General features: G+C 41.7%; 1 protein-coding gene across 8 annotated transcripts; it reads left to right on the top strand.

The window, feature by feature from the left end:
• Positions 1-350: 350 nt before the first annotated feature.
• On the top strand, positions 351-11,365 carry LOC139398339 (transcription factor Sp3-like). 8 transcript variants are annotated; one of them, XR_011631441.1, is made up of 8 exons: positions 351-507; positions 841-938; positions 1,120-1,215; positions 1,715-2,930; positions 7,019-7,205; positions 7,470-7,666; positions 7,911-9,024; positions 9,224-11,365. XR_011631441.1 is itself a non-coding variant. In XM_071144402.1 (7 exons), exons 1-7 carry the CDS (start codon positions 501-503, stop codon positions 8,216-8,218), a joined length of 2,100 nt encoding a protein of 699 aa, XP_071000503.1. In that variant the 5' UTR covers positions 351-500; the 3' UTR covers positions 8,219-11,365. The 8 variants fall into 8 exon arrangements, 7 of the variants coding, with proteins under 7 accessions (XP_071000503.1, XP_071000508.1, XP_071000491.1 ...); XM_071144402.1 differs by having other exon boundaries at positions 1,129-1,215; positions 7,911-11,365; XM_071144407.1 differs by having other exon boundaries at positions 1,739-2,930; positions 7,911-11,365.
• The last annotated feature ends 621 nt before the right edge of the window (positions 11,366-11,986 follow it).

Here is an 11,986-nt window from a genome sequence, read left to right as displayed (position 1 = left end):
ACTGAAATCTTAATTAACAGATTAATTGGTTTATAGTTACACTAGCTGGCTTTAAATTTAGGATAGGCATAAATTACCTAAATTGAGAGGTAAGGGAAATAATTTAAGAGTATGTTTAAAATCCACTGTGGCTGCAGAACGCTTGTATACATTAACGGTTATCAATGGACAGCATAGCTCCTGGCTCCATATAATTTTTTGTCACCATATTATTGAGAGAAAAATAAACAGGAAAGGAATTCGTCAGAATATGACTGACATGTACACTGGCGAATGATAATGTAGGGAATAAAATACGGTAGCCAATTGGGTTTAAGAAGAACGGCGGGATTTCCTGTGCGTTACCCAATCTTGGAGACCCCACCCTTTGTGTTTCCCGCACCGTCAATCAAAATAGAAACAATTGACTAGAATCACCGATTGCAGCCAGCCTTCGATTACTGTAATCATGTTTCGCTTGTGGTAATACAGAGATTCTGCGAAATAAAATAATTCACGCAATGACTGGTATGTAATGTTCAACCTAACCATCGGTATGTTTGCACCCTTTAGCTAAGCTAATGTTAGCTAGCTGTTTTAATATTTTTCCAACAGCTTAGCCAACAGTGAACGTTAGCCTGCATGCTAGCCACAACTACAACATACGTAGCTAGCTAAGGCTTCAGACAGTTTGATCAACTCCACACCGCAGCTGTAATGGAGGTCAGTCCAGCTTGAAGTGTTACGTTATAGCTAGTGGAATAGCTAGAAACAAATTTGCTGCCGTTTCCCGTGTGGATATTTAACTTAACTCTGGTTTGTTTTGCTCCGTTTCCTTCATTCTCTACCTTGTAACGTTAGCCCCAGAACAGCCAGTGAAACAAGAGGAAATGGCTGCCTTGGACGTGGACAGCAGTCAAAGCGAGTTTCTGCAGCAAGACTGTGGCACAGGAGATCAGGTAGCTAACGTTGCTATTTAGAAATTGCCCTCGTATGCTTCTCGATTAGGGTTTCAGTAAGTGCGTGGTGCTTTGTGAAGTTCACACGTTTTAACATTTGCAGTAAAAGTCGAACTTCCTGTGTGGCACCGGACTAACGGCCACCCACTTTCTTCCTTTTAAACCCGCCCATTGTGGGTAGGACACTCAGTCGTCATCGCTCGCTCTGCTGGCAGCTACCTGCAGCAAGATCGAGTCGGCATCATCAGATGGGGGTAACGGTGCTGCCGCTGCAGTGGTAAGTCACCACCACTGGCTCTGCAATAATGTAGACGACCCCAAAATGTAGCTATCTTTTATCAATAGAACGCGAGTTGTGTCGGCAGAGATATGCCCAAAGGCCTTCATGTAGTGAGCTCATATTTGGTTCACACAATAAGAAGTTAGGGTTCTCATGCACCTTCTAGACAAACAATACTCTTCAATCTCTTCAATCTCCAATCTTCAAATATGTTGCTAAATCGTGTGAACAAGCAGCACCAAGCTCTTATTCCTGTATTCTTCATGAATGGTAATAACTTTTGTGATTTATTTTTTAATGCACGTAGTTATTCATAACTAATCATGCTATGGCTTTTCCAACTGGCTGAATACAATAAATAATTGGCTTACTGTTTTTTTAATGTAAGTAATTATTTCACTGCTATCTCTAACATTACATACTTCATCTCAATGTTGCAATCTACATCTCAAATGAATAGTTTTTATTCACTAAAACAAGACGTTTTATCCTGCAGACGACAGACCTAACATCCATCCAGTTAACAGGGAACCCAGATAGATGGGAGGTTTTGACCCCCACAACAACACGGAAGGAGGAACCTGGCGCGGTCCATATCCAGAGTCGGGGGATCGTGACATCAAACGGACAGTATGTTCTTCCTCTCCAGAACCTTCAGAGCCAACCGATCTTTGTGACATCAGGAAGCGACACCTCCGCCAACACAGTGCCTAACATTCAGTACATTCAGACTGCTGATGGACAGCAACTGAGCTTCTCCACCTCCAGTGAGGACGGGGCCACTCTGAGCCAAGATGCCACAGGGCAGATCCAGATCTTGCCTGACGGAACTCAGACTATAAGTGTGACTGGGGCCGGAGACATCCTTACTAATAACCAGAACCTCATATCACAGACTGGTCATGTCCAGCAGATCCAGGGTGTTTCTATCGGCAGCTCCACCTTTAACAACCAGGGTCAGGTTGTCACTAATGTGCCTATGGGGTTGCCAGGGAACATCACCTTTGTCCCCATTAGCAGTGTGGACTTGGACTCCCTGGGCCTCTCTGGTGCTCAGACTATAGCAACAGGGGTCACTTCTGATGGCCAGCTCATCATGACCAGTCAGCCTGTGGACAGCTCTGAGAGTTTGGAAAAGACAGGTGACCAGCACTCGCAAACACTGTCTGTAAATGACTCAAATGCTAATGCAGACATGTATGTGCCAACGTCCTCCGCCCAGCTGCCTGAGGCCATGGATGAGACGGGTGTTCTAACCCAAGCCCCAGAGCAGACAGACCCCTCTGGTCTCCAGGGCTACATTCAGCAGAACCAGGTCCAGAACATCCAGGTGTCCTCAGGCCAGTCCATCATCCAGCTGCAACAGGTGCCAGTCCAGACCAGTGATGGTCAGCTGGTGCAGGCAGCAGGGGGACAGACCATGCAGAACGTTCAGCTCATCAACCCAGGGACCTTCATCATCCAGGCCCAGACCGTCACGGCCTCAGGGCAGATCCAGTGGCAGACCTTTCAGGTGCAGGGGGTCCAGAACCTCCAGAACCTCCAGCTGTCCACCAACCCAGCCCAGCAGATCACACTGGCCCCATTGCAAACCCTGTCTCTGGGCCAGGGAGAAGCGCAACAGATCCCCAACCTGCAGACTGTGACTGTCAACTCTTTGGTCCAGGCAGGCATTCAGTACCAGCAGGCAGAGGACACCAACAGCCCTGGAGGTATGGTTTCTTCCTGCATCATGTACACATCCAACAGACATAAACACCATAATAGTTAGTAACACTGGTGGTTGTACAGCACATTTGAAAGTTTTCACACCCCTTGACTTTTTCCACATTTTGTTGTGCTACAGCCTGAATTTAAAATCGATTAAATGTAACTTTTTTGTCACTGGCCTACACACAATACTACACACAATAATGTCAAAGTGGAATGATGTTTTTTGAAATGTTAAAAAAGTTAATCAATAAATAAAAAATAAAAATGTCTTGAGTCAATAAGTATTCAACCCCTTTGTTATGGCAAGCCTAAATGAGTTCAGGAGTAAAAAATATGCTTAATAAGTCACATAATAAGTTCCATGGACTCACTGTGTGTGCAACAGTGGGGGCTGGTGGGAGGTGCTATAGAAGGATGAGCTCATTATTATGGCTGAAATGGAATGGTATCAAACATATGGAAACCACAAATTTGACACCGTTACATTTATTCCATTCTAGCCGTTACAATGAGCCTGTCTTCCTATAGCTCCTTCCACCAGCCTCCACTGGTGTGCAATAATAGTGTTTAACATGATTTACTACCTCATCTCTGTACCTCACACATACAATTATCTGTAAGGTCCCTCAGTCGAGCAGGGAATTACAAACACAGATTCAACCAAAAAGACCAGGGAGGTTTTCCAATGCCCCGCAAAGAAGGGCACCTATTGGTAGATGGGTAAAACAATAAATGATATCCCTTTGAGCATTGTGAAGTTATTAATTACACTTTGGATGGTGTATCAATACACCGTCATTACAAAGATACAGGTTTCTTTTCTAACTCAGTTGCCGGAGAGGAAGGAAACAGCTTAGGGATTTCACCATGAGGCCAATGGTGACTTTAAAACAGTTACAGAGTTTAATGGCTGGTTAGGAGAAAACTGAGGATAGATCCACAAAGTTGTAGTTACTCCACAATACTAACTTAATTGCCAAAGTGAAAAGAAGGAAGCATGTACAGAATACAATTATTCTAAAACATGCATCCTGTTTGCCACAAGGCACTAAAGTAATACTGCAAAACATTTGCAAAGCTATTCACTTTTTGTCCTGACTAAAGTGTTATGTTTTTGTGCAAATTCATTGCAACACATTACTGAGTACCACTCTCCATATTTTCAAGCATAGTGGGCGGGCTGCATCAGGGTATGGTATAACTGTAATCATTAAGAAATGGGGAGTTTTTCAAGATTAAAAAAAGAAACGGAATGGCGCTAAGCGCAGGCAAAATCCTAGAGGAAAACCTGGTTCAGTCTGCTTTCCACCAGACACTGTGAGATCTAATTCACCTTCCAGCAGGACAATAACCTTAAACACAAGGCCAAATCTACACTGGAGATGCTTACCAAGAAGACAGTGAATGTTCCTGAGTTTCCGAGTTACAGTTTTGACTTAAATCGGCTTGAAAGTCTATGGCAAGACCTGAAACTGGTTGTCTGGCAATGATCAACAACCAATTTGAATGAGCTTGGAAGTATTTTTAAAAGAATAATGGGCAGATGTTTTCTCAATCCAGGTGTGGAAAACTCTTCGTGACTTACCCAAATCGCGGCCCAAAGGTGATTCTAACATGTTGCCTCAGGGTTGAATACTTATCTAATCAAGATATATTAGTGTTTTATTTTTCATACAAAACAATGACAATTAAATGAATTTGAATCCCACTTTGTAACACAACAAAATGTGTAAAAAGTGAAGGGGTGTGAATACTTTCTGAAGGCACTGTATGTAGGAAACCATGGGGGTCTGAAAAAAATGACCATCCCCAGGAAGTAGACGACAGGAAGTAAACTATTTAATTATTGAGTCACCTGATATACAGTGCCTTGCGAAAGTATTCGGCCCCCTTGAACTTTGCGACCTTTTGCCACATTTCAGGCTTCAAACATAAAGATATAAAACTGTATTTTTTTGTGAAGAATCAACAACAAGTGGGACACAATCATGAAGTGGAACGACATTTATTGGATATTTCAAACTTTTTAACAAATCAAAACAGAAAAATTGGGCGTGCAAAATTATTCAGCCCCCTTAAGTTAATACTTTGTAGTGCCACCTTTTGCTGCGATTACAGCTGTAAGTCGCTTGGGTATGTTTCTATCAGTTTTGCACATTGAGAGACTGAATTTTTTTCCCATTCCTCCTTGCAAAACAGCTCGAGGTCAGTGAGGTTGGATGGAGAGCATTTGTGAACAGCAGTTTTCAGTTCTTTCCACAGATTCTCGATTGGATTCAGGTCTGGACTTTGACTTGGCCATTCTAACACCTGGATATGTTTATTTTTGAACCATTCCATTGTAGATTTTTCTTTATGTTTTGGATCATTGTCTTGTTGGAAGACAAATCTCCGTCCCAGTCTCAGGTCTTTTGCAGACTCCATCAGATTTTCTTCCAAAATGGTCCTGTATTTGGCTCCATCCATCTTCCCATCAATTTTAACCATCTTCCCTGTCCCTGCTGAAGAAAAGCAGGCCCAAACCATGATGCTGCCACCACCATGTTTGACAGTGGGGATGGTCTGTTCAGGGTGATGAGCTGTGTTGCTTTTACGCCAAACATAACGTTTTGCATTGTTGCCAAAAAGTTCAGTTTTGGTTTCATCTGACCAGAGCACCTTCTTCCACATGTTTGGTGTGTCTCCCAGGTGGCTTGTGGCAAACTTTAAACAACACTTTTTATGGATATCTTTAAGAAATGGCTTTCTTCTTGCCACTCTTCCATAAAGGCCAGATTTGTGCAATATACGACTGATTGTTGTCCTATGGACAGAGTCTCCCACCTCAGCTGTAGATCTCTGCAGTTCATCCAGAGTGATCATGGGCCTCTTGGCTGCATCTCTGATCAGTCTTCTCCTTGTATGAGCTGAAAGTTTAGAGGGACGGCCAGGTCTTGGTAGATTTGCAGTGGTCTGATACTCCTTCTATTTCAATGTTATCGCTTGCACAGTGCTCCTTGGGATGTTTAAAGCTTGGGAAATCTTTTTGTATCCAAATCCGGCTTTAAACTTCTTCACAACAGTATCTCAGACCTGCCTGGTGTGTTCCTTGTTCTTCATGATGCTCTCTGCGCTTTTAATGGACCTCTGAGACTATCACAGTGCAGGTGCATTTATACGGAGACTTGATTACACACAGGTGGATTGTATTTATCATCATTAGTCATTTAGGTCAACATTGGATCATTCAGAGATCCTCACTGAACTTCTGGAGAGAGTTGACTGCACTGAAAGTAAAGGGGCTGAATAATTTTGCACGCCCAATTTTTCAGTTTTTGATTTGTTAAAAAAGTTTGAAATATCCAATAAATGTCGTTCCACTTCATGATTGTGTCCCACTTGTTGTTGATTCTTCACAAAAAAATACAGTTTTATATATTTATGTTTGAAGCCTGAAATGTGGCAAAAGGTCGCAAAATTCAAGGGGGCCGAATACTTTCGCAAGGCACTGTAAGCCTCCTGAGGCATCAGGCATGATTTGCGCTGCTCTGGTGAGGATTATTAGCTGTATATTCTTGTCAGATTTGCAAATATTTTCTTATAAAGAAAACAAAATTGTTAATGTAAGAACACACATTTAACAACAGAACGTGTGTGTGTGTAATAATAACAACATTTTCAGCCAAATAGCTGAAAAATCTGTCTGTGCCCTTGAGCAAAGCACTTAACCCTAATTGTTCCTGTAAGTTGCCCTGGATAAAATCGTCTGCTAAATGACCAAAATGTTACAATTTAAACAATTCTCTGACCATATAATCAACACCCTTTTATAGATCTGTGAGATATAATATTAACAATTGTATGATTAATTCTTTGAAGATTTGAAGGGTGTGTAAATCATAATGGTTTTGTGTTAAGCTGTCCATCCACACATTGTCAAGTTTGAACAGGGGTTTTGAATTTGTTTATAGCCAAACTGTCATGAAATCTTTTTAAAAGCATTTAGCGAAGAAGCACTTTTCACTGTGTGGCTTATGCAGTCCATTTAGCATGCAATTGTTAAAGGTTGTGTTGATATTGATGTGTGGATTGATTGGTCTCCCTCCAGACGTCCAGATAAAGGAGGAGCCGGACTCCGAGGACTGGCAGCTGGGCAGTGACTCCACTCTGAACACCAGTGACCTTTCCCACCTGCGGGTCAGGCTAGAGGACGAGGAGGACCAACTCGGCGAGGGGGGCAAGCGGCTACGCAGGGTGGCCTGCACCTGCCCCAATTGCAAAGAGGCTGGGGGGAGGTGAGTGAGCTCATACTGCGTACCCTGCTTATAGTGACTACGCTTACAGTGCTCAACAGCTTATAGTGGTCAGAAAACGCTAGATAGAATCTTTCCTATACTTATGGTGTTTAGAATACTAGTTCCCAAGGTTTTGGGGTCTGAATGGGAAAGACAAATACCCCTCTCACCTTCATTGGCGCACAAAGGCCCCAAAAAACAGAGCAAGTACACATCTATAAGGCTGTATATGCAGTATATGAGTGTTTGTTTGTGTTCTCTCAGAGGATCCAACATGGGAAAGAAGAAGCAACACATCTGTCACATTCCGGGCTGTGGGAAGGTGTACGGGAAGACATCCCACCTGCGAGCGCACCTGCGCTGGCACTCAGGGGAGCGGCCCTTCGTCTGCAGCTGGATGTACTGTGGGAAGAGGTTCACACGCAGCGACGAACTGCAGAGACACAGAAGGACACATACAGGTGCACCCTCCGTCACCTCGACATTTGCATTACATTTTACATTTTGAAAACCTACCTTTGTAGGTTGCGCTTTTCACCAATGTAAAGTGTCCTCTTCTGTCTTTGGAAAGATATCATTCAGTATAATAGCATTAGTCCTGTAAAACGGATTACATAATGAGTTAATAGTAGTGATGTAGAAGTGACATGGTTTGGTCTGTCCTACTGTTAAAACTTGTCTGGTTTCTCTCTCTCTCTCTGACAGGGGAGAAGAAGTTTGTCTGCCCGGAATGTTCCAAGCGCTTCATGCGGAGCGACCACCTGGCCAAGCACATTAAAACTCACCAGAACAAGAAAGGAGTCATGAACTCTGTGAGCAACGCGGTGGTGGGCTCCATGGAGTCCGCGGGCTCGTCAGACAGCATCATCACGGCGGGCGGCACCACCCTCATCCTCACCAACATTCAGCAGGGCTCCAGTAACTCCCAGGACATCCTGGCCAATGCTGAAATCCCACTACAACTGGTCACTATTGCAGCCGGAGAAGTCCTAGAGATGGCCGAGTCACAGTGACACTCACTTGCTCATCACTCATTTTCCCTGCTTATTTATATATATATATATATATTAGTCAAAAGTATTTTACACACCTACTCATTCCAGGGTTTTTCTTTATTTTTACTATTTTCTACATTGTGGAATAATAGTGAAGACATCAAAACTATGAAATAACACATGGAATCATGTAGTAACCAAGAAAGTGTAAAACAAAACAAATATATATTTTATATTTGAGATTCATCGGAGTAGCCACCCTTTGGCTTGATGACAGCTTTGCATTCTCTCAACCAGCTTCATGGGGTAGTCACCTGGAATGCATTTCAATTAACAGGTGTGCGCTGTTAAGTTTATTTGTGGAATTTCTTTCCTTAATACATTTGAGCCAATCAGTTGTGTTTTGACAAGGTAGGGTTGGTATACAGAATATAGCCCTATTCGGTAAAAGACCAAGTCAATATTATGGCAAGAACAGCTCAAATAAACAAAGAGAAATGACACTAGGTCATCATCATTACTTTAAGACATGAAGGTCAGTCAATGCGGAACATTTCAAGAACTTTGAACGTTTTTTTAAGTGCAGTCGCAAAAACGATGCTTCACAGAGTTCAAGTAACAGACACATCTCAGCACATCAACTGTTCAGAGGAGACTGTGAATCAGGCCTTCGTGGTTAAATTGCTGCAAAGAAACCACTGCTAAAGGACACCAATAAGAAGAAGAGACCAGCTTGGGCCAGAAAACACGATCAATGGACATTAGACCGGTGGAAATCTGTCCTTTGGTCTGATGAGTCCAAATTGGAGATTTGGAGACGCAGAGTAGGTGAAGAGATGATCTCTGCATGTGTGGTTCCCACCGTGAAGCATGGAGGAGGTGGTGTGGGGGTGCTTTGCTGGTGACACTGATTTATTTAGAATTCAAGGCACACTTAACCAGCATGGCTACCACAGCATTCTGCAGCGATATGCCATCCTTTTTGGTTTGAGCTTAGTGGGACTATCATTTGTTTTTGAACAGGACAATGACCCAACACACCTCCAGTCTGTGGAAGGGCTACTTGACCAAGAAGGAGAGTGATGGAGCGCTGCATCAGATGGCCTGGACTCCACAATCACCCGACCTCAACCCAATTGAGATTGTTTGGGATGAGTTGGACTGCAGAGTGAGGGAAAAGCAGCCAACAAGTGCTCGGCGTATGTGGGAACTCCTTCAAGACTGTTGGAAAAGCATTCCTCATGAAGCTGGTTGAGAGAATGCCAAGAGTGTGCAATGCTGTCATCAAGGCAAAGGGTGGATCTTTGAAGAATCTATATTTTGATTTTACACTTTTTGCATACTACATGATTTAATGTGTTATTTCATAGTTGTGATATCTTCACTATATTACTAAATAGTAAAATAAAGAAAAACCCTTTAATGTGTAGGTGTGTCCAAACTTTTGACTCTATAAATATATATATTAGACTAGTAGTCGGTTGAAGTCTGTAAGCAGTCTTTTTACTGGGGTGGGGGTGCAAAGAAAAGCGTTAAATGTGGTTCCAATACATACGCACTGAAATGCCTTATTTTCTATCATATTGTGGAGTTGAAAAAGGGGGAACGGTGCATAGTTATTAAGCTACTGTCGATTGTTTAAAGGTTTGAGTTAAATGTGTGTTTAAAAAAATGGCATGGAAATGAAGCGATTGGCTATTGCCAGCCTAAAACCCTTGTTACGTTTTTTTGATGACAGCCATGGATAGGTCTGTGTCAAAATCCTTAAAAAAAAACATTAGTACGGTCTTCCTGATTTATGTTTGTGTCATATTTGTGCTTGCCTAAAACCATCAGCAAGCTTTACCCACATCCCGCTCCGTTGCATCCTGAATAATATTGCAGGTGGCAAAAAGAAAACAATCGCATATTTAAAATGTTGTATAATAATTCCTATTGAACTTCTACCATTGATCGGATGTTGTAATATGCATTTCTTGCAAATCAAGTATTTTTAATGAACAACTATATCATCGTAAACTGGTTTTATGGTATCTCAAACTCCAAGCTCTTTAAATGGCTTTTTAAATGTGTATAGTGTAATATTCAGATGTGTTTATTTTGTAAAAACGTGATTTCTAAATGACTCACAATTTAGAAAGTCAAGTCATTTTTAGAAAGAAAAAAAAAAGAAGCCATGCTAAGGGGTTGAATTGCCAAATTTGACTTTAATCTCAGGGTGACTTGGTCATGCACGGTAGAACAATCCTCCCCTGTAGCCCCTAGAGATGTTGTGGGGTGTTGTGTATAGAGGTGTTATTCGATGGACCAAAAGCATAGTTGGAATTATGCTGTCACCGTGTTACCTATGCTCTATAAACTGTATGTCAGGGTCCTTAGATGACAACCCCCACCCCCCTTACCTTTATGAAATAGTTCGGTAAAGAGATGCGCTCTGTGTCTGCGCCTCGCTCAATCAGCCCTCTAAGACAGAAGTGAAGTGGTATCGCACGAGGCAGTACTCTCTTAATAGCACTCTTCTCTTCATCTGTAGTTTGATCATTCTCTTTTTGTATAAACGTATTTATATACTGCCCATGTTGGTTATCCTCGTTTATCTCTTGTCAGTAAATGTTTCTGTCTCTGTCTTATTTCTTTTAATCGGAATGTTATTTTGACTCCCTTTTCTGTAGTAATATATCTATGTTATTATTCAGATTATGAAATGTAAGATTGAAGAAAGTGAATTGTGCGCATTGTATCTGCTGTTGTAGTGACTGGTTCTGGGAAGTTGTCTTCAACTCAGAAGGCCCCCCCCAGTGGCTTTAAGTCCACCATGATATCATTGAAACGTATTATACCCTGTGTGGTCATTAACAAAACACTATATTATACCTCACAGATTCACATTTAGAAGTGAACATGTCATTTTTACAATCTCAAAAAGTTTCAATCCAGATGTTTGTCATGGATCATTATAAACATGTTTGTAACGTGGTATTCATTTCATTGATTTTATTCTGTTTTGAGGGAAACAATTGTACAATGTCCACTTTTTGAGGGCATCTTGTTATTTCATACAAAAATGACTAAACATTACCTGGTAGTACGTTGTCTTATTACTGTACTATTATATTATTATGATGTTATGATATACTATGAAGCGGTTCGTTTTGGACACGCAATCTGATTGGTCAAAAATGCGTTGCAGACGTGGTGTTACGACTGCATTCAAGTGGCATAATTCTTAAACGAGAAATTCAGTATTTGTGAAATATGATAATGTTAAATATGATAATGTTGTTGGGGTAGCGCCAGAAGGGCTGGCAGTTCACATAGATTTTCTGCACGCTTTCATTGGTCTACTAAAGTGTTGGTACCTCTCTGTTGGCAGTCCAGTCCAGTAGATGTCACTGCAGCCAAAGGAGCAGGAGACAAACTGACCCTCTGACCTTCCTAGAGCCCCCTGCCATTTCACTCATCAAGCCACTGAACCCTACAGGAGGTAAAAAAAATAAAAAAGAGTTACATGTAATGTCCATGAATATGCCTTTCTTAGTTTAGGAATTCCAGTTTCCTGACTTTTGATGTCTTTACCTCTGTATAGTGACCCAAACAGAAAAAGGGATTTTCACAAAAATACATTTTGTATTTTAAAGCTTCATTGAGAAATTATTTATCAAAGTAGGCATATTTATGGGCATACCCAGGCCTTTAAGACACCATGCTATAAAGCAACAATTGGTGTCATATGAAGCTTTACCTCTTGCTCTGTGATAGGAGTAGTATTTTGATTTCATTAACTTG

This window comes from Oncorhynchus clarkii, chromosome 3 (genome assembly GCF_045791955.1).
Source record: "Oncorhynchus clarkii lewisi isolate Uvic-CL-2024 chromosome 3, UVic_Ocla_1.0, whole genome shotgun sequence".
In the NCBI taxonomy this organism is placed as follows: domain Eukaryota; kingdom Metazoa; phylum Chordata; class Actinopteri; order Salmoniformes; family Salmonidae; genus Oncorhynchus; species Oncorhynchus clarkii.
This window is presented reverse-complemented; position numbering and strand designations above follow the sequence as displayed.

Bases quoted from the DNA above. Each gene is read 5' to 3' on its own strand.
- LOC139398339 (XM_071144390.1), top strand. The intron at 2,931-7,018 runs GTATGGTTTCTT...GTCTCCCTCCAG, and splicing joins GGACACCAACAGCCCTGGAG to ACGTCCAGATAAAGGAGGAG. The intron at 7,206-7,469 runs GTGAGTGAGCTC...GTGTTCTCTCAG, and splicing joins TGCAAAGAGGCTGGGGGGAG to AGGATCCAACATGGGAAAGA.